Source organism: Rhamphochromis sp. 'chilingali', assembly GCF_963969265.1.
Source record: "Rhamphochromis sp. 'chilingali' genome assembly, chromosome: 16".
In the NCBI taxonomy this organism is placed as follows: Eukaryota; Metazoa; Chordata; class Actinopteri; order Cichliformes; family Cichlidae; genus Rhamphochromis; species Rhamphochromis sp. 'chilingali'.
Window position 1 is genome coordinate 14,235,716 of NC_137943.1, and position 22,096 is coordinate 14,257,811.

At 42.6% G+C, this 22,096-nt stretch overlaps 2 protein-coding genes across 3 annotated transcripts; both read right to left on the minus strand.

The window, feature by feature from the left end:
* Nucleotides 1-4,530: 4,530 nt before the first annotated feature.
* LOC308383902 (RNA-binding protein MEX3B) lies at nucleotides 4,531-12,270 on the minus strand. Of its 2 annotated transcripts, none has more exons than XM_080862123.1 (4): nucleotides 11,736-12,270; nucleotides 10,639-11,203; nucleotides 8,721-8,962; nucleotides 4,531-8,619 (listed from the first exon to the last, which is right to left on the minus strand). In XM_080862123.1, the coding sequence occupies exons 2-4, from the start codon at nucleotides 11,138-11,140 to the stop codon at nucleotides 7,402-7,404; spliced, it is 1,962 nt and encodes a 653-aa protein (XP_080718249.1). In that variant the 5' UTR covers nucleotides 11,141-11,203; nucleotides 11,736-12,270; the 3' UTR covers nucleotides 4,531-7,401. The 2 variants fall into 2 exon arrangements, with proteins under 2 accessions (XP_080718249.1, XP_080718248.1); XM_080862122.1 differs by having other exon boundaries at nucleotides 10,639-11,206; nucleotides 11,736-12,269.
* Nucleotides 12,271-13,608: 1,338 nt separating this feature from the next.
* Nucleotides 13,609-21,642, minus strand: mbd3a (methyl-CpG binding domain protein 3a). Its single transcript, XM_080906817.1, has 7 exons — nucleotides 21,148-21,642; nucleotides 19,236-19,392; nucleotides 17,303-17,440; nucleotides 17,011-17,101; nucleotides 16,739-16,916; nucleotides 13,896-14,042; nucleotides 13,609-13,780 (listed from the first exon to the last, which is right to left on the minus strand). The coding sequence occupies exons 1-6, from the start codon at nucleotides 21,159-21,161 to the stop codon at nucleotides 13,901-13,903; spliced, it is 720 nt and encodes a 239-aa protein (XP_080762943.1). The 5' UTR covers nucleotides 21,162-21,642; the 3' UTR covers nucleotides 13,609-13,780; nucleotides 13,896-13,900.
* Between the last annotated feature and the right edge of the window lie 454 nt (nucleotides 21,643-22,096).

The window sequence follows — 22,096 nt, forward strand, 5'->3', positions numbered from 1 at the left end:
TTTGTGTCACAACCCAACCGTCTCTCTGAGAATCGCATCACTGCCTCTGAGTCGAAGCAGAAACAGTCATTTTTATTCTTACTTTGGGATGCAAGTGAGACCTAATCCAAGTTTCTAGTGTGAGTCTTTGAACACATCAACTGGCTTCTCTGTTCTGTGTGTGACCTCTGACCTCTATATGGAGCAAAAGAGGGGATCAAGTTTCAGCTGCCTCTCCGCTGTGAAGAGTGAGGAAAGACAGGTGATCATTTCAGTCTTAGGCTTTATACATGTTGTACTCTAAGCCCAGAGATTAGTATATTGTGGGCAGCACAGTTGTTAGCACTGTCACCTCATAGCGACAAGGTCCAAGAGTTTGCATGTTCTTCTTGTGTCTGCACGGCTACTCCTCTTCCTCCCACAGTCCAAGGACATGCATGTTTAGAGTGACTGGTGATTTAAGTTGGCCAACCAGAAAATTCAATTCAATTTTATTTTATTTATACAGCGCCAAATCACAACAACAGTTGACTCAAGGCGCTTTATATTGTAAGGTAGACCCTACAATAATGCATATAGAGGAAAAAACCCAACAATCATATGACCCCCTATGAGCAAACACTTCAGCAACAGTGGGAAGGAAAAACTCCCTTTTCTCCCAGGAAGAAACCTCCGGCAGAACAAGGCTCAGGGAGGGGAGGGGCCATCTGCTGCGACCGGTTGGGGTGAGAGAAGGAAGACAGGATAAAGACATGCTGTGGAAGAGAGAGAGATTAATAACAAGTGTGATTCAGCAGAGAGGTATTCACAGCACTTCATTTGTTCCACATTTCGTTGCATTGCAGCTTTATTCCAGTATGGATTAGGTTTATTTTCACCTCAAAATTCTGCACATAATACTCCACAATGACAAATTTAAAAACAAAACAAAAACAAAACGCTAGCTTGAAATAATTGCAAATTTATTAAAAATCAAAACAAAAACATAAGGTGCTTCCTGTTTCCACTGATCATCTGTCAGCCCTAAACCAGATAAGTGGTCAGGAAGAAATAACTGTGGTGTTTTATCCCAAAGTTAACAAGGGTTGTAACAGATGAGTATTTTCATTTATGTTATATTTAACAAGGATGATATCAAATAATAAGATATTTGCTCTATAAAATGTGTGCTTTAACAGTCCATTGACCCCAGTGTGAGACAAGTTTCCATATCTGAGAATCTGGAAGGTTTAGTTGTCATACATTAAGATATTTGCAATTTAACCTTCTGTTAAATATAAAAGTGTTCATGTGACTTGATGCCATACTGCTGTTATTGGTTTTCTGAGTCTATAATTCAGATATTTAATGTCCAAGGCTGCCTTTTTGTTAAACAGCCTCAACACTTCCTGTTACAATTTTGCCAAATGTTTAAACAGATTTCCAGAAACAGCGTCTCAGAAATCTAAACACAAACTGAAGGGAATTAAAACCGCACCTTTAAAAACAAACATCTTCTGAAAAATGAAAGCCGGCACTCAAAACCGTGCCCTCTCTTCTGTTTACCTCCACCACAACAACCCCGCACAGCTGTTATCAGCCTGTGTCTTGCAAAGCATCAAATAAACACTTATGTGATCAGTTCAAAACAAAACCATTTGAAGAGTCTGCGCATGTTCAGGCTTCAGATTTAAATGCATGGGTTTCCCTTTCGGTGAAGTGCACGCTTTTTGGTCCTGAAACAGCATTTATATCACATGTCAGCCTACATACATTCAGAGGCCACTCTATTATGTACGCCTGTTCAACTGCTCTTTAATGCAACTATCCACTCAAACAGTCACAGGTCAGTAATTCAAAGCATTGAGGCATGCAGATGTGCACGCTGAAGTTCAAACTGAGCATCAGGAAGAAAGGTGAGTGAAAGCTGCATGGTTGTTGGTCTGAGTATTTCACAAACTGCTGATCTCCTGGGATTTTCCCACACAGCCATCTCCAGGGTTTACAGGTAATGGTCTGAAATGACAAAATTCTCTGGTTCTCTGGGTGAAAATACCTTGATGATGTCAGAGGAGAATGGTCAGACTACTCTGAGCTGATATGACGGCAGCAGTGACTCAAATAACCAAGGTATGCAGAAGAGCATTTCTGAAAGCAGATTATGGCAGCAAAAGACCACAGTGGTGGCCACTCCTGTAAGCTAAAAACAAGTAACTGCAGCTACATTTTGCACAGACTGCACACAGATGTCCTCCACATTCACCAAATCTCAGAGCAGCAGGGCATCCTTGGATGAGCAGTTGTGACACAAGACGGAAAGTATGTACTTCTGTTTTTTGCAAGTAAATCTCTGACAGTGTATTTTTCTATTTGCTCCATACATATTTGAAAAAGGTAATTTGATTGAAAACACTGATGCAGTGCTGGACAGTATTCAGGAAAGTGAGTGATCATCACTCTTCAGTTGTGACTGACAGAAGTAAAAATGGTTTTGATGGAATTCGGGTGAGAGGAGCATTAAAAAACAAGTCCCGAGTCTTCTTTGTCTTATTTTTCATTTCATGTGCCAAATGTTGGTGAACAGTCTGGGCTGGTGCGGGTCAGTTCATCATGTGAACGCTTCTGCTGTGAAGCACGCATGTTAGCATCGTCTCAGTGAAAGATTCAAGAGCCGGAAAGACATCATCTGGACGAAGCATATGCTCTTCTATTACTTATACACCGTTCAGCCTTTCCAAATGTGCAACTCCACAGGCACCGATGCACCTTATTACCATCATAGATGCAGACTTGTAAACCAAGTGGATGGTCTCTCTCCTCTTTATCCTGCAGGAACTTTGAATGATCTGACCACAGAGCAGTTTCTCACTTTTTCTCTGGTTATTTTTGGCTCAGAGAAAACAGCAGCGTTTCTGGTGGATGGAAGTGTTCCTGTACCCACCCCCTCGCCCCCCAAGGTGCATTGACGTCCATGACGGAATCACGCCTGTTTTTAATGCAGTGACGCGTCAGGACCGGAAGATCACGGACATCCAGTATCAATTTTCAGGCGAGCGCACAGAGATTCTCTGAATCTTTTGTACTGCAGATGATGACAGAAGTATTCACAATTCTACTTTCAAGAACATTACTTTAAAATTATTCCACATTTTTAAAACTCTGCCGCCGTTTTTATACTCAGCTATTTTACCGCCCTGCTGTAATTAAATGTTCATTAAATGTTTCTTCAGCTGTCGCTTTTTAGTTCCCAACTTCTTCTTGAGACGTCTAGCTTCCATCGAATCACGTTTTTCTCAGAGTTGTACATTTTGACATAAAACTGAAGCAGCAAAAAAAAGCAAACTGCCTCCTCTTATCCTACTCACTCCTCCCAACAGCTGTATAAGTCCTTGATATCTCTTAACGCTCAGACTGAGCCTAAAGTACATTAAATGCTGCAACTTAAGAGTGACGTTTGAGTGAAAACAGTGGGACTGTATTTAAAGTTGAGCAGTTTGGATTCATACTGTTGACACACAATCTTCAAGTTCACAGTACATGCTGGAAAAACCTGTTCCTAAATGAATAACTTCGTCTTGTTGTCACATTTACAAGCAAACACTCCCGAGCTACACTTTTCACGTCATTATGGTTTACTCCTCTGCAGGTGCATCTCTACTGCCACCATGTGGTCGGAAGATGCGGCTGCTGCAATCTTGTGCACATTTCCACTGACAATAAAGACACAGCACACAGACAAGTTCTTATTTTCCAGTAAAAAAATGAAACAAAAATAAAACAAAAACAAAACAAGACTTTATTAAAGAAGCATAAAAAATAAAACTCTTGATACATTTCTCATAACCGTCAAGTCAGCTCAAATTATACGATTATACAATTTTTCCCGGCTCACGGTTAAAAGGTCCATAAACTTTCAAATAAAATATATTTCAATTTTAAAATTTCTTCAATAATTTTCTCATTTTGTTATAAATCGCCTATATGTAGTACACAGGAAATAAGGAAAATGAAAAAAAAAAAAGAAAACAAAATGGAAAACAAAAATAAATTTGAAGTAATAAAAGGGTCACATTATTGTCTGGGATATTTAGGTAAGCAAATAAATTGTAAAAAATAAAATGTGTAAAAAGTTTTTTGTTTTTTTGTATTTTTGTTTTTTTTGTATCTTAAAAATTATTAGCTAATGCCAGAAGGCTCGAAGACATGCAGATGGTTAACTTACAAATAATAACACATGTTTTTTTAGAAACTACGTTCATCTTCAATTAAGTTGTTTTGCTTTGAAAAACAAGATCCCGATGATTGTATCCAGGGTATATACATACACACAGGTTAGGCCTGAAACCTAGTTTGCTGACGTTTTACATTTTGGTTCTGCATACAAAAAGAATTAAAGCAAAAATAGAGGAGAGCAGAGGTTCGAGGGGAGTCTGGCACCCCGTACTGGCGTGGCTCTCTTTGCATTCCCCCCCACCTCTAATCACAAAAAAGGTCAGAGGTCACTGGCTAGCATGCCTCAGGAAACCCTGTTTTCAAACCTTTAGGAAGGAAGTGGGGGAAGGGGGAGACGTCTTGTTAAGAAAAAAAAAAAGAAAGAAAAAAAAAAAGTACCTTTTAACAATTAAACTACTGTACATCAACCCTAACATTCTCTCGACGGCCACAAACATCCTGGTGCAACAGCAGGATCTACGCTGAACCCATCTGGAAATCACAACACATTTTATTGTTTAACGCGTCACCTCAGACAGTTGAAAGTAAGAGCTTTAAGTTGGGCCTCAGACTCGCATCAGTCATCACAGAATGGCTCATATAGACGCGCTCGCAGCCCCGTGTTTGCTCTGAGGAACACGCTCCAGCCCCACGGGGCCGGGTGGGCATTTAGAGGGGGAGGGGTGAGGGCGAGAATGAGAACAGGGTCATTGGGTCTACAGTGCATTGGAGAAGTTGATCTGAGAACAAAACGGCCTCCCTTTACCCACTTATTTCTCCTGCGTTTGTGCAGGGAGTTGCACTAGAAGCACCACGAGCTCATCTGCGCACCAATTGGTGCGCTGCTGCTGCTCAACCAGGACAGCCTCGTCACGCGCGTAGGAAACAGACAAAAATAAGTTAAACATCATCATCATCATCATCCAGGCTACAGCACCAAAGCACAGCAAAATCAGCCCACATATTTACTCAAGAGTTACCTTTAATTCCTTGACATTTAAACCCTGCAACTCGTCCTGATCTGTGAGACACCCTGATGCAGCGCCATACACACCAACAGGATCTGCATGTGATGACTGTGTAGGGCAATTACACACACACACACCCCGACACACAAAAGACCCCCCCCTCCCAAAAAAAGAAAGAAAGAAAGAAAAAAGTAACAAACAGAATAACTAAAAAGAAGCACAACATTCTGCAGCTGCTGGGATTTGAACACGACGAGTGTCTGGAAGCCCTGGATGACCTAGCTACTAGCTGCCATAAAGGATAAGTTGATTCTTCCTACCGTGTGAGCCTGAAAATGTGATCGTGTGTCTGTGCGTTCAGAGGAAGCCCTTGTAAATTAGGTACGTCTTTTTCTTTTTCTTCTTTTCTTTAAAATTCAGCTGTCATGGCTTTGTCTCGTTCTACGAGCTGAATCCACACGTGTCAGGGAGAAGAGAGAGGGAAAAACAAAACAAAAAACCTGCAACCGTGTAACGTCACACAGACGTTGGAAAAAAAAAAAAAAATCATACACATAGTATAAAGACTACAGGAGGCAGTTACTGCAAACTCAATGAAATCAAAACACTAACAGAAAAAAAAAACCCAACTTAAAAACAGGATGTACCCGCCTCACTGGAGTTACTCAGTAATGCTATGAAACACATGACAGACCCCAATCAACCAGCCACATAGTGCACTACATTTTGCCAGGAGTACAGCGCTGTATGGGGACAACAGTGACGTCAGAGAGTGCCGTACAGCTTCGCTGTGAGAGACAGGTGGAAGACCTAACAAAAACAGTAAGAGCTGTTTCTTTTTCGCTTTTAGTTTAGAGGGGCCGGGCCTTACAGTGCATGAAGAAAAGGTTCAATGGAGGCCCCTTGTAATTGTTTAGTGTAGGAGGAGCAGCAGGAGGCCTCTCTCCTTAACCTTAACTGGACAACACATTCTTGTGTGACATCAGAAAAGCCCCATCTTATCCTAGTGTTCAAAATATTGTCTGTTAGCCACACACTTGACAGTCAAGAGTCAAAAACTAGTAGAAAACACCAGAAACAGGCGGCTCTGGGCGTAACAGACGTGGGAGGACAACTACAGTAGTGTGGATGGATCAGAGCGTCGCTTTCCTTCAAGACCGAGTGTGCAGCAAAGAAGAACGGGACAGGGAGCAGACCTACTCTCGGCAGTGCGACGAACAGCATGAGTGGGCGTTGTTCTCTCGCACACACACTCATACTCGCATATCGCAGAGACAGAGGGGTGTAAAGGGATTGTCAGGCTGCCCAAACACAGAGACCTGACCTCAAACACATTACTTCACGTATGGTACGTTTCTCACCTATTAAAGGAAAATTAATGTGAATCAATGCGACAGCCACATTTGAAATGTGGGGCAGACTCATCCAACATGAATTCACTCAAGAGATGTCTATTAATAACATTCATTTGGCTTACTTACTGATGGCTATTCTTTTGTGGCAAAGAGAAACTGGAATTGATCCTTAAGAGGTCCCTTGGGTTTATTGTTCTTCTAGGTGCCTGACAACACAGCGATCTTTAAAATAAAAACAGAGAGAAAAGTCCCAAACTTACAGAAAAAAAAGAGGAACCTTGCCACTTCGTGCCACAACAGCATGAGTGAGAGCAAAGGACAAAGGGATTTGTTGGAAACGGGCGGTGCCCTGTTGAGAACAGTAAAATTAGGGAGTAGAAAAGTGCAGGCCTCGTCGACAGCTTCATTGAAAAATATCTGTTAAGTATAAAAGTGTCAAAAAGAAAGGCTGTGAGACAGATAGAGAGCGAGAGAGAGAGAGCAGGCAGAGATCTGAAGAAGAAGCCAGAATGAAGAAATGTTGAGACAGACCAGCAGGCAGCCGCAAGGGCCGCTCTGGGTCAAAAAGAAGGCCTGAAGAGAGATAAGACACTAGTTTCCTTCCGTTAAGTTCAACACCAAGAGACTGGCTGAGCTCCAACTGTCTACAGACCAGTTTCAATTAACTTCACTCTGAAAATAAGTCACTATTAATTATTATCATCATCATTTATCGACAGTTACCAGCAATAAATCAGCATCCTTATAGTATCGTCATCTCTATTAATGCATTTATTATGGTCCATCATGTGTGTGAAGGTTATTATTGTGACTCCTTCCATTGTCTCTGCCGCAGCTGGTGCCCCACTTGGGACCGTTCCCCTCCCATCCCACATTTTACCCCACCACCCCTCCCTTTGCCCGGGACATTACGAGAAGATGCGGATGCACTGTGTGGTAGGAGTGTGACAGACGGGGCATTCTGGCTCTGTTGATTGGCAGATCTGCCCAGCGCACTCCATGCAGAACAAGTTGTGGCCGCAGGGCACCAGGGCTGCCGTCACCTCGCTCTCGAAACACACGAAGCAGTCCCTGTTGACCCCGGGGCTGACTCCAACCAGAGCCGCAACCCCAGAGCCAGAGCTGCCTTTCAGTCGGCTCAAAATCCCAGAGGTGAGACCCACGCCGCTGCCGCCTCCCTCTGAGTCGGTAGGCGACCCACCGGGGAGGGAGGAGGCCGAGCAGGAGGAGTAACCGGTCGATGAGCCGCCGGAGCTGGAGCTCGATGCTCCGGAGAAGGAGCCGCCGCCTGCGTTGCCAGACTGCAGCCAGGAGAGAGTGCTGAGGGGGTCGCTTTGAGCACGACGGGCAAGTGGGTGATCCAGAGGGGGGACCACGCCTGTGTCCTGAGGCAGAGTCGGGGACAATCGTGGAGTGATGGCGCCGGCGCTGACGCCGCTGCTATTGCGACGCAGAGGCTGCTGCTGAGAGGAGCTGCCCGTCTTATTGCCCGATCCGCTGTTGACGAAAGGCGCCCAGATGTTGGAAGCACTGAACTCGAAGCCCAGCTCGTCTGACGAAGGCAGTCCTGGGGTGGAATCGCCCCCAAAAGTGAATCCCCCAGCGCTGCTGGAGCCTGTGCTAAAAGGGCTAGTGGGACTGCCTCCCTCAGTGGCCTTCCGGGCGGTGCTGAAGCTGTCTGCGCTCATCCCGCCATTGTGCGTGTGATAGGGAACCGATGAGGACATCTTCCTGCCGGACGAGTGGTGTACGGACATGGAAAGAGCAGAAGGTGGGGATGTTGGAGGAGGAGGGGGGGCAGAATGGTGGCTAGTTGCCCTGGACCACAAAGTCGCTCCCAGTCCCCCACTCAGGGAACCAAGGCCTTCAAGACTGACATCAGTGCCATTAGTGTGGAAGTCATTGTCTCCCTGGAGGTCTACAAAGGTTCCAGTTCTCAGGGTGATGTGAGTCTCGATCTCCTCTCTCGCTCTGTCCACGTTCTCTGGCATCCCAGTCACCTCGAACACGGGGTCTTTTTCTCGACTCGGTGTCACGATGTAGGTGTGAGTCTGCTGCTGGATGCGCTTGATTGTTGCCCCTTTTGGTCCAACAACTAAACCGACTACTCTGTACGGCACTCTAACCTGGATCAGGGATAAAATAAAAGGATATTTTAGCTGATTTTCAAGCAAAACAAGACAAAAAGCAAAAACATGACCCCAGCACCACAGCAGGGCTACTGCACCTGTATAGTGGTCTGTCCAGGTAGGTTTGGTGGTCCGGGAAGGGAGCCGCCTCCTCCACCCCCTCCAGCTTTGCAGCGGGACGCCCTGATCATAGAGAAGTGCTCTGCTGCAGACACAATTTCACGCTTGGCCATCTCCACATCCTCCCTGCGTCCCGTCACGATGAACACAGGGTCCTCGCCTCGCACCGGAGTCTTTATGTAGGTGTTTGTTTTGGCACGCAGGGCCTTGATCTTACAACCTGGAAGATTCAGAAGCACACAATCAACTGCAATGGTTTTTTTTGTTTGTTTTATTAGTTGATCTGATTTTGCTGACAATTATGAATGCTTCACTTTGTAAAGTTTCAAAAATTCAGTTGCTCTCACTAATATGAATGGGCTATATTAGGCAGAGCACAAATTTTAGCCTAAATTTCAAAGCCTGACATCAAAAATATTTTTGTAACATACGCCTGGCACTTTGGTGTAGTAATTTACACATTTGCCATAAAATATCCATCTATCCATTCTTTTCCGCTTATCCTTATTGGGTCGTGGAGGGACTGGAGCTTGTCCCAGCTACCACAGGGTGAGAGGCAGGGTACAACCTGGACAGATTGCCAGTCTGTCGCAAGGATAAATAAAGTAATTTCCTCTGTTCGGTCCCAGGAGGAGACACAAATCCTTTTGAAGTTGTGTCAGGAAGGGTAAACTGTGTAAAGGTCTACCACATCAAATATGCATATCTGCCCGCTGTGGTGACCCTTTGTGAAAAAGGAAGGAGCTGAAAGTAGCATTTCTACAACATGATTATATTAGTATAAATTCAGACTTACTCTGGCATCAGAAGCCAAAAAACACACTTCAGTAAAAATGAGAAGCATTTTCCTGACATAATCCACACCCCACAACAGTGGTGTATGCTCCACAGTCAGAGAGCCACCAAACTACACAAAGTGCACCTAATTTACCGACAACTACAGCATAAATGAAAAATAATCAGCCATTCCTTTATCATCAGCTCAAACTGAGGTAGTGCTGATCATTTTATGAAACAGGCAGTAAAGCCAGCAGGTCTTCATGAAGCTCTCCACATTAAATCAGTGCTGCACTGCATGCCTCCTCCCAGCAGCAGCATCCACACTGCGCTCTGTGTCTTTAAATGCGGACGCTTCATTCTCGGCGGCCAATAGGACGCACGGAGCGTGATGTCATTCTGGGAAGCAGAAAGCATGGCTTTTTCAAACAAAGAGAACAATGCTGTAACGTTAGCGCGAGCGCAACGGGAAAAACAAACCCACGGCTTGACTAAATTTAAAGTGTAGGACACATCCGAATAGAAATCATAATTAAAGAAATCATCTCGAGTATAAACGTAGCGGCAAGCAGCAGCAGCGGCAGACTGAGCTGGGTGCAGGGCGTAACACCGCCCAGTCCCGTGTTTGTGCGTCTGCTGCTGCCCCGTTTCAGCCTCACATCTGCTCTGAGGAGCAAATATAACAAACGCATGTATGAGGTGAAGGTGTGAGTTCAGTGCCGCCTGTGATCTGCGGTACGAAGAAAATCTACACATTTCGCGATATTTCCTTTGTTTGGTGCAGGCTGCTAGAACATGTCCAGACTCCCGACAATCTGCCGCTTTGTCTGACCCTCTCCCTCCCCTCCCCCTCCCTTCCCACTCAGCCACGCTCACTCCCTCACCCTCTGTCAGAGCATTGTCTAATTGCTGATTTAAAAAAACAAAACAAACAAAAATCACAAATACTACAGCGGCATTTCATTTCAGTGGAGTATCCGCATTATGCTGCCACTGAAGAGCAGGAGAGGGAAGTGCAGCCCGACCACAACATCAAGCTCAGACAGCTGAAGTTCACAGACCCAGCTCACCAGGCAGTCACCCAAACAAAGAACAAGCTGCTCAACGGCACAGCCTTACCTTGTCTGCCCACTATCTCAGCCACATGCTCGGAGCTGGGGACGGGAACACACTCGGTCATGTTGACACTTCTTTTCCTGCTGCAGAGGACGGAGTTTGGTTCCCCGTGGAGCATGGCATGGGAGCCGGCCATGTGGTACCCCCCTGAGCCATAGTACTCAGGGGATGGAGAGCAGGACGTCGGAGAGTCCCGAGACCCGCTGGGATGGTCCAGCATTTGTAGATCCACGAACCCCCCTCCACTCACACCGTTGCAATTCTCGGGTCCCGGACCCTGGGTCCCATCCAGGCTGTCCACAAGCCCGCTGCTTCCGCCGCCCCCACAGTCCACCTTCTCCATGGCCATCAGTGACAGCTGGTCCAGGGCGAAGCGGAGCGCCTCTTGGTGGTCCTCCTCCCGGGACTCCTGATCCGTCTCCCTGGACAGACCGACCCCGTTGTGTTGGCTGCTGATCACCACGTCGTGGTCCATAATCTCGGGGTGAAATAAAGGACTAGGCATAGTCTCTCCGTGGATCTCACATCAGATCACGGATGCCTGTTTTGTTGGGAGTCCGCTCACCCTCTACTGAAATTCAAAGAAAACAACAATAAAAATAAAAGGTTTTTCCATGTCTTCTATTAAAACACACAAAATACGAGTGTAACAGAGCACCGTGGAGCCTCAGATCACCCAACAATAACAACGCGCATTAACAGTATTGATTTGAGCGCCTTTGCTTTGTCTGTTGTTGCTGTTTGTCTGACAACTGAGCTCATCCAGGAGGTTGACTGTTTTGCCCGTCCTCACAACCACACACAGTATATTCCCGAGCCTTTTCGGTGCCGACTCCACCCGGTCCGGTGTGTGCTGTCCGAATTTAAACGTAAATTTAAAAACAATAAACAGATAAATGAGCTGTTGTTAGCTCCAAGAATCAAAAGCTAGCAGGCTAGCTCCACACAGTCGGCACTCAGTCACGTTGTCGACCTCTTTGTTTGAGAGCGCCGCGGTTAGCTGCTTTAGCTCTGTTCTGACAGTCGAACTTGTGTTCACATTCACAGACTGCCGTGTTATTTTTTAAAATTAAATACGTGCGGAAACCACGAGAACTTACCTTATCTACGTTTTGTCGATGAAGTCCTCTCTTCACTCGTAGCCCAGTTCTTTAGGGAAAGACGTGGAGCAGACCGAAGGAGGAGACCTGTGCTGTGCAGCGCTAGGAGCTAGCGGTTCGGCTAACTAGCAAACCGAAAGGGGGGCGTTTGAGGAGAAGAAGAAAAAAACGTTTAAAACCGAAAAGAGGGCACTGTTGTTTTTCCTCCTCCAGGAGATTTCCACAGGAGTGTCACTGCCTCTTCATTTCTCCCAGCGTCAGGGAGAGCTCAACTGAAGTCCAAGGTTAGCGGTTATCTTTTAGTTAAAAAAAAAAAAACAGTGATTCTCGGCTTTCTGTTGCTGCTCTTGCCTGCCTGACCCCGGTCGGTCCGCCGCCTTTGTCTCGCCAGGCGCACGCCGCTCCGTCTCCCGCACACGGCACTGACGTCACCCGCGACACAACAATGAGTTCAAAGGCCACATGAAGCAAGGGGAGAGCATCAACGCACAGCAGTCTGGGCTACTGTCACCCCCGCCGGGTCTGTCAGAGCACTATTTCACTCTCCTCTTCCGTGGAGGTTTTTGTAGCGTAACTATTAAGGCACTGATATACGTTTAGAAAAATGTGACCACGGTTGGGTGTGTTCATCATGGCTACCAATGAGGTGTTTGGGGTGGTCCAACAGCATCACTGAGCGATGCTCATGCACTAGTAGTTACTTTCTAAGATATTTGTTTAAAAAAATAACCAAACTCATAAACGCGCCACAGGGTTGTTCTAGGGGTTTCGATTGAAGTTATTTTTATATAAGCGCATACATGTTTTAAAAAAACCCACATCGGCATGCTTCCTTGTATACCTTTAGTCAGAGGCACAAAGATGAAATTTATTACTAATGCTGACTGATTTATCTTATTTAAGAATGAAGGGTTACATGGGTGTAGAGATCCCTCCACTGCCAACACAGACAAAAAGAATATACTAATTTATTACCCCCCTCCCTTTCTTCATCGATCTAAAGAAACTATTTCCGAATGTTAGGCTGTCTTTTGGTTCATGGTCTATCTGAAAGGTTATACAGGAAGGACTCAGAGTAGAGCCAGCTGAGGTGGTTAGCATTTGACCAGCATGCCTCCTAGGTGAGGTGGGAGAAGGATATATGCTAGAGGGATTGTATCCCCTGGATGGCTTGCTATCCCCTCTGAAGAGCTGGAGGAGGTGGCTGGGGATGGGTGGTGTGGGTGTCTTTGCTTACACTGCTCTCCTATGACCTGGATGGATACGGTTTAATAAAATGTGTCCTGTGGGGACATTAAAGTTCGTTTTTTGTAGGTATCACTTTAACAGACACTAAATACAAACAAACATACAAAAGGACACATAAGAAAAATGCCTTTATTTGACAGAAAACAGTACATCAGCAGTGTGTTTGTATGATCCGAGGGAACGCACCTTTTACTGAAATGCAATAGTAGTTGTTCAAAGAATAGTGAAAATACAAATACCATGGCTTCATGTTCAAAGCTATGTAAACTCAAATTATTGTGACCAAAAAAAAAAGAAGTTTGAACCGTGAAACTGTAATCATCACCATCCAGAGGCATGTAAAAATACTGCTGCATTTCTATGCTTTCAAACATGACATGCTAACTTACAGTGTCAGTAAAACATAAAAAGCAATAGCAGGAAATAAAAACACTTCTTAAAACCAATTAAAATGTAACACACACACAGATCAGTCGTGTACATAAAGGTTTGCGTTTTCAACACTGAGCTTAAACAGCTGTTAACTAAACATAACACTGCATTGTGTAGAGCACCATAACCAGCTGCCGGACTTTAGTAGAGGTAAAAATGAAAACTCAGAGCACCCTTACAGGATTATAAGGTCATATGTTTAAAAAACAAAAAAATTAAAGACCACAGTCTTTGTTTAGGTTAGGAAAAAAAATCTGCAGAATGTCTGCATATAAAGTCTGCTTCAGTTTAACTGCATACAAACCTTCATGGAGCCGTTAATTCGAGCATTGAAAAGACTTTACCAGCAAATGTCTCAAACAAGTCTGTGGGAGAGATAGAGGAGAGTTACTTGTTTAGGAATATACTGTAGGTCATATTAAATGCAATTAACCATGAGAAATTCAGCCATACTGTAGTGATTACTGCCTTTCTGTGTACCTTGGCTATAACTCCTCCTTCTCCACCTGCTCACCCTTCACCTCTGCTTCTACATCTGCAGCGGTGTCTTTTATATGAGCCAGCATATCAGCCATAAGGGCTTCTTCGAGCCGCCTCCTCACATTCTGCACCAGGTCCTCCTGCTTCCTGAGGGGCACAGACAAGAACACATAATTACATTAATGACATAACGTCTTTCACGACTTGAAAAAAGTTTCAGGGAAGGAAAAGTGCAAATCATTTGATGTCCACCAAAGAGTCGCACACTACACCTCAGCCCACCACGTGACCTTAGAGGGAGGCTGATTTTTATTTATTTATTTTTGCTCACTCCAGAAAATCATTTCATTTTCAGACCCAAAATAAGCAATAAAAAAATAAATACATTCAATTCCCAGAGACATGAAGCTTGATAACTGTAGATGATACATCCAACACATGAACACAGAAGAAATGTGCATCTCCTCTGTGGAGATTGAGTCTGTTTTTATGACTTATACATGGAAACGTGTGCTCTAAATTTTAATATGAGCACTTCAGTCTAGAAAACTTTGCACATCATTACAATAACTAAAAATGCTAACATGTTTTGGGAAATTAATGTCACTGGTGAAGGAGGATTGTATGTATGTATGTATGCACACTCAATAACAGGGCAAATCTTTGATACGATCTCAGAAACACATTTATGTCTGAACACAGCAGCTTCAGAGCCGTGCTCTTCAAACCGTATGCGATTGAGGGGCAGCCAATCAGCAGACAGGTGGCATAAAGTGAGGGTGGCCTTCAGGGAAGAAGAGGTAAAACAGCTGACTCATGCACTCAAGTTATGCAAATCTATTTTAGCAGAGTCCAAGAATAAAAGTCAGAATAACAGGTTCCCATTAAATATACAAAGAAATAGCCCTGTTCTCTATTCTTGTTTCTCACCTGAGGTCATACACACATCACTCGAGACCAAGGACAGGGAGCTTTCTGCCTGCTGGCTGAGTAACACACATTTTCTCCTAGTGACAAGTGGTTGCCAGGTGGTCACAGACTGGTCTCAAGGCCTGTGTGACTGGGTCCTTAGTCACTTGATCATACATTGTGACCATGATTGTCACACTTCCAAAATGATAGATAAGTTAACGTCACATGGTTAGTGGTCACGTTTCCAAAAAAAAAGAAAAAGAAAAACCACATATCTGCATTTTATCTTGCTTTTCGCTAAATGGACTGAGGCTGATTTGCTGTTCTCACCAGTGACCCATAAAAAGACACCATAGTTCAATTTGGTATAAGAGTATAAATGCAAAGTATGACTCATTACAAAGCCATAAAAGAGAAGCAGAACACAAAGTAAATCTCAAGATTGAACTTTTGAACACAGTGAATTTAGTTTGTTTTTCTAACATTTATATAATAATGTGCCTGAACTGAAGGTCAAATAGCAAAATAATAATGGTGACTTGTGATACAACTGTCCCAAGTTTTCAGTGTGTAACACTTGTTTCTCAGTATGAAATGTCCTTGGTTCAGAACGCTCCGAGAGTCAAACATCTACTTTCCTGCAATAAAAATAAAGTGCGCTGGTTTTGGCAGTGCACAAGTTTTTTATCATCAGCTATAGCATACTAGCTGGAGCTTCAGTAAATAGGTACAAAGTGCTGATTCACTATATGTTGAGCCTGAATTTAAAGCTGTATTCTTGTGTCACTGGAATAGAAAACGTCTGCGCTCACAGGTCAAGTGACCGGCTACCAGCTTATACTAAATGTGAATACCAAGACCAGTTGCATTTGTCCGTTGACAGCTCTGACAAAGCTTTTTCAGACAAGATATTGATGTCCTCAGTGACATTACTATGCAATTTTAAAGCCTATTTAATGGTTTTACTATTGGAGTCCAGTGTGTGAACCCAGCAAGGGCCCCTTGTATGGAGTTTTTCCCTCCAAGAGCTCAGCTCCCCGGGTTAATGATGCGTTCTTCACAGAAACAAGAGATTCTTAATCTGAAGTTTCACTTCCTGATTAAATAATAATAATGATAATGTTGTCTGAGGCTTTAAGGCCCTTTTTCATTTTATTTCTTACTTTAAACTGGTCACAAGCCTTTGCCTTTTGACAATATACACCTTAAAGCCATCTCCACACAGGAAGTGATTTGTAACGACCACAGAAAGTCTGGGACATTCAGCAAACAACTACAAGCAGTAGTCAAAAAAGATGACAAACAAAAGAAACCCCCTGTAGTGACGCAAACTGGGCGGGTTGCAGGATAAACTTCTCTAAATTTCGAGGTGAGTGATGGATGCAACAACCTATGAGTGTGAAGAGTACTGTGCATTTGTCAATACATGGTGGTCAGTTTTGGTTTCTAGACCGCTCCAAGAATAAATTGATTACATGATTTTACCCTAAACAGAGTGCCTCAGCAACCCCAACATTAGAGGGTTACCTGGGCAACCGGAGCCTTAGCATTAGGAGTTTTTCCTTTAAAAGAAAAATCCAAATGATTCCAAAACTGAAGCTCATCATGTAGAGTTTTGTGAGAACCTGTCACTGTGGTGGCGTACGCTACATGAGAACAGAAAACAGTCACTGACAGTCAAGCCATTGATTGTTGAAAACAGCAGCATGTGCCCAACAAGAAAAAAGAAACACCACCTCACTGCTTGGTAGTGGTGGAACATGTTGAAATGCACTTTTAGAGTGCACTTGATTTACATTTGACACCCTTCACAGAAGAAGCCACCAGCAGCAGACTCAAGCCTTCATCAGTTTCCTATGCATGAATAATATCACTTAGTATTACAGTTAGAAAATCAGAGCTCCTTTGTGTTAAATATGAAAGTATCTCACCTAATATCATCATCAGTCACTACAAAGGCTTTGCAGAGAGGCTGCGCAGTGTTGAGCCAGACTCCTGGATTTTTCTCCACCGCAGCAGTGAGCTGTCCCGTGATGGGCGCCGGGCTGGTGTGCAGGGCGCTGGCAATCGCAGAGAGCAGCGTTTTGTCTGAACATGCAGGCCCCACCCCTAAGAAGAGAAAATCAGGTGGTATGGGTCAACCTGGTAGAATTATTTCTGTTTGAATTATATGTGACGGATAAGTTTTAAAGGTTAACCTCACCCTGCAAGCCTTTGGGGAGATCCATCGTTTTGACCAGCTCTTCTGCTATATCGAATGCATTTAATCCGCTCAACTTCCTCTCCCAGAACAGCTAAAGAGTGAAGCAAAAAGGAAGATACCTTTTGTGTATTTTAGGCACAGTGTTTCCAAAACTGAACATCTCAGTCAGTCAGTCAGTCAGTCAGTCAGTCAGTCACTCACTCACTCACTCACTCACACACACACACAAAAAATTAAATTACCATTAGAAAACAAACAAACACTTGACACACCTTTTCTGCTTCTGACTTACTTGTTTTGGTTGTTCCACAGCCTTCTGGGGGTCCGTCTTCACCTTGTTGTTGGGGTGATTTGTTACTTTGGTCACTGGCTGTTTGAAGATGGAAGCTGTCTGTCGAACTGGCAGCGTTGTGTTTAAATCAGGCTTAGCCTTTAAGAGAGAACTGTAAGTTAGTTTTCTACTATATGAACAGATTTGTTTTTTAATGACACTTAAAAAGAGCCACTTTTAAAGCCAACAGTTATCCTACTGCTTTATTTTTACTGCTGTCAGTCTTGTATAGCAGTGGCTGCTGCATCCCGTATTTAATTGTGAAGAGGCTATAAAAACATTACAAGGCAATGGAATGACTACTATGACACAATGTGGCATGAAAACAAAAATGCAGTAAATAGCTACAAGGAAAACACCTATCCTTCAGCTTAACAGCAGACATAAAAGGCTGTAATGATGTTAATTTTACAACATTTACCACTTGTACAGTCAACGGTCAATCATAAAACCTCATCTCTGGGGGAGGTTTACTGGTGAAGGACACAATGCACTCTATAGCAACTATGAAATAACGACAGGTTTCAAATGTCAAGAGGTAATAATCTACCATCCAAAAATCATGTGCAAATTGGATATTTCAGGTTAGGAATTCACGAGAGAAAAACTTCCTTACGTAGGTTAAAGCGAACAAGTGAGCACGTCAGACTCAAGTCTGTTTTTACTGCAATTCATCTGTGATGGCTTCATGACAGAGAGGTTCCTGTGACGGTCATGAAATTTTAACCACAGTTTGCTAAAAGGCCTCAGGCAGACAGTGTGATCAGTGTACAGCCTGATGAGCTGTGCTTTTGGTTATGATGTTTATGACAAACACTCAAATGAAGTGGCAAAAATCAGACTTGGAGCTAATAATTCAGGACTGAAATTACTCTTATTTTAGCCACAAAGAATAAAAATTCTAGCTTTGATTATAAAAAATTCTCAACACAAATTTGTTACTTCGATACTTCTTTTAATGCATGACTATGTCACTATGGAAACATGAGCGTTTCACCCACATTTGCGACTAAACAGTCCTGCAATAGAAACGTACTCAGCAGCAGCGTATGAATAAAAAGTTTGACAACATTAGACACCGACCCCAGTTTTTAAACGTAAGCACTGATAAAACAACAGCAGCAGTGATGATGATGCTGGCACACTTTAACGAGGAGTCGGAGTCTGTTTAAACAACGTGGAGAGCGAAGAAGCCAAGCTGTTACGGAGACGGTGAGCTCAGGTTGACTGAAAGAAAACATGTTTCCAGCGTTCAAAAGAGGAGCGCTGTTCCTGTAATCACCATTAAACCTTTAGTGGGAAAAAGCTAGCGGGAGTCCTTCATCAAAGAACCTGATCAACAGACTTGATGTGAAGAAAAGCGAAGTTTGTAGCTGCTCCATCCTCCACCGTTATTATATACAGCAAAAAATCTGCAGTAAGCCTCCAGAAGTTTTATTAAAATATGCAGCTGAACTGATACCAAACTGGTTAAACTATACAACTTGCTGATGCCTTACAGCCTCCTATTAACGTCAGAAAGCCTTCAAGGAAGACAGAGTAATAGTAAATTTTTATTTAGTTTAGCTTAATATATTTTTTTCTTATTTATTTATTTAAAAAGGGACAATGCAGTTTAACATGATTCCAACAGCATGAAACTGATGTGCTGCATACGCATCTTATTTTATTTGACTGTACTTGAGATTATTTATATATTTTTGCATTTAAGAAAACTTTTTCTTCCAAAAAATGACATTTTTATATGGCATATGCAAATAGAATCAAAGGGTTTAGTTGTTGTTCTGTTTTTTGGACAGATGTATGCAGTTAAACTAAATATGAAGAAGCACAACTTAAACTTACAGGTATACATTTTTAAGCCTCATAAACACCAGAGAGCAAACTGTCTTACCCTTATTTGATGGCTGATGTCATAGAGATGGTTGTGCCTGCTGCGCTGCCCCTTGATCAGGAGTGACTGTTCGCCCCGGGAGTGGCCAGCATTCACATCAGTGTGAGGGCTGCCGCGGAATATCTGCGGCTTGTTGAGAATACGCTTAACAGGTAGACTAGAAAGAAAAACAGAAAAACCATCAAAACAAGCATCCACCAGGGATCAACAGTATTTCAGATACATCAGTTCTGCTTATAGCAGGTACAATTCTTTAAGATAAAACAACAAGTACTTGAATATTTATCCCACAAGCTCAGAAAGTCCTGTGTGAGAGCAGCCCAAACATTAAACCCAACATATAACAAAACAGCTTAAATAAAGTAAAATAGTTAGATAAATAAAACATGTCAAAATTAAAGTCGGTGTAAAAAAATAAAAAAATAAATCCACAAAAGCAGCTCAATTAAATAGGAAATAATATTAATAAGTCAGATAAAAAACACTCAATGAATTCTACTGTATCCATAATACAATAAAGACTTCATTATATACAAGAATAAAAACAGGCGCTTGCCCATTACTAACTGATTCCTGATCAAAGGAAAAAAAGTCTGAATACACAGTTCTTCTGCATCAACACAGCTGTTTTATAATCACATTTGAACACTGTGTAGAAACAAAGTTAGAACAAAAAATTGCATTTAACTCAGGCGGGTCATTGGGTTCATTCCACTATTTTTAACTGGGATGTCCAAGAGTTTAGTACTCCACAGACACTCTCAGTTACTTTTTTGAATAAACTTTTTGACAGAGCCACGCTTCGAAATGGTATCTGGGGCCACCCCAGTAGATGTGTTTTGTTTTTTTGTTAGCATGAAAATTGTGAAGGTGGGCATAAACGCAGCTGTGCATTTAGCTTCATTTGACTTACTACATTGGCACTGTTAAACTTGCACTTATTTTTCTGAAGACAACTGCGTAATCATGACCGGAGTACAAATGAATGATTTGTTAAATGTGCATTTACACTCCTTTACACTAAAAGAAAGTGAAACGATTTGTCAGATATTAGTGACCATCTGTCAAAAATTGACTACTGATATTTAAACTGTTCTAAATTCCTCATGAAATCTCTCATGAATGACATCGAGCCATTTTGATCCAGAAAGTACTTAAGGGTTTTGTACAACCTTCTCAAGAGGCCTGGCCAAAAGGGAATCAAAAGGGAATCAGAAATTGCAACACATCTAACAAAACAGATGTGTTGCAATTTAAATTAAGTAAACACTGAGTAGGCACAATAACGTAAGACTCATATAGCCTATAACTCCAAATACACAATGACATAAAAAGATATTTTCAAAGAAATATTATAAAATAACTTGTCGAGCACGGGACCCCAACAGGTGTGCTGACAACAAGTCGAGAGACGTCATTCAGGCACCTCTGTAGCCCACCCTGTGGTTAAAAGCGGTCTGACCAGCAGTAGCTGATAATATCCACGTGGTTGTTTTTGTTTGACCGTCTCTAACTGAAGCGTGTCTGAAGCGTACTCATGGTGAGCCCCACGTGAAGTTTGGAGCGCTCGTGCTGCTGTAGCTGTGACGGGCCTGCGCACTGCAAGTCAAGCGTGTGTAAACAATGAAACTTAGCTAGCTAATCAAGCTAGCAGCACCGGGACGTCAAAGTCGTAGCAAATAGCGTGTCAATTGTTGCTTGAAGCTGCAGTATTTTAAACCAAACGAACTCCACCCGCTTTAAAGCCAACTTTTAGCTACAAAAGTAATGCTGCAAATAAATTAATTAAACCTCCCCAGATCGATTCATTTACTGATGAGCGTTTCTAAAGTGCCCCACGGATGTATGCAGGCGTGCGTGCATTTCCTCGTTATTACAATAACTCACTCGGTTAAACATGACAAAGTCCTACCTTTTTCTTTCCATGGTCCCGGCTGTCTCAATATTTCTGCCCCTAATTTTTGCTAATAAACGACAAAAACTTCACTACCTTATTAATATTACCACAGGCATGAATTTTGTCTGCTAGCTGTCCGTCTCAGCTCGAGATCTTGCAGATCTCGAGTACAGATCACTCCGCCGTATTAGTAACTTATGCGTCACACGCTGTAAAGTAGTCCGAAAGTAAAGCTCGCGCAGGTCTCACGTGGGCTGTGTCATAGGCGGAAAGTAACTATGACAGAGTTTTGACACTGTAACGTTTTCATCGTGTTCATAATTGTACTCAAAACTGCATTTATGGGAAAATATGTTACTTAATTGTAAAATGATATTTGTTTTTAGTTATTGTGAACTGGATATTTCTGGATAAACGGTCTGTATTTAAAGTCTAATGACACAATACAATAATGCAATTGCACTAGTTTGATGCTGTAACAGGTAGGCCAGCTAGATTAAAATCCAAGTTTAACGGACTTTATTTATTTTGTTTAATTGTTAAACTGTTACCTACACATTAATACATTTTCTATTCACTTTGTATAGAATTGAAAATGTATTAATGTGTAGGACCAGTATTTTCTACTACACCACGTTTTGTAAAAGGAGATGGAAAAAGTTTTAAAAAAAAAAGCTTTCTAAAAATTACCCAGCTGTTAATAAAAATATTAAGTGCCTTGATATTTTATAGCTTTTTAACAAAAGAGTGAAACTGTCAGTACTTTTCATTGTGACCAGTTATGAGGATGAGTAAGAGAGGCTGTTTTTAAATTTGCTTCATGCACATTTACCTTCAGCAGGAACACAAGCAAATTAAATAAATCCATAAACAGCCATAATATAGGAGAAATCACAGATACTTTACTTCTCACAAAAATCAAGAATCAAATTTGACCCACAGACCACAGATGATTACAATAAAT

Excerpts from the sequence above, each read along its gene's own strand:
- LOC308383902 (XM_080862123.1), bottom strand. The coding sequence starts at position 11,140 with ATGCCTAGTCCTTTATTTCACCCCGAGATTATGGACCACGACGTGGTG. Across the intron at positions 8,963-10,638 it reads TGAGATAGTGGGCAGACAAG|GTTGTAAGATCAAGGCCCTG; the intron begins GTAAGGCTGTGC and ends TGAATCTTCCAG. Across the intron at positions 8,620-8,720 it reads CTGGACAGACCACTATACAG|GTTAGAGTGCCGTACAGAGT; the intron begins GTGCAGTAGCCC and ends TCCCTGATCCAG.
- mbd3a (XM_080906817.1), bottom strand. Across the intron at positions 17,102-17,302 it reads CTGTGGAACAACCAAAACAA|CTGTTCTGGGAGAGGAAGTT; the intron begins GTAAGTCAGAAG and ends TTCACTCTTTAG. Across the intron at positions 16,917-17,010 it reads TCTCCCCAAAGGCTTGCAGG|GGGTGGGGCCTGCATGTTCA; the intron begins GTGAGGTTAACC and ends TTCTCTTCTTAG.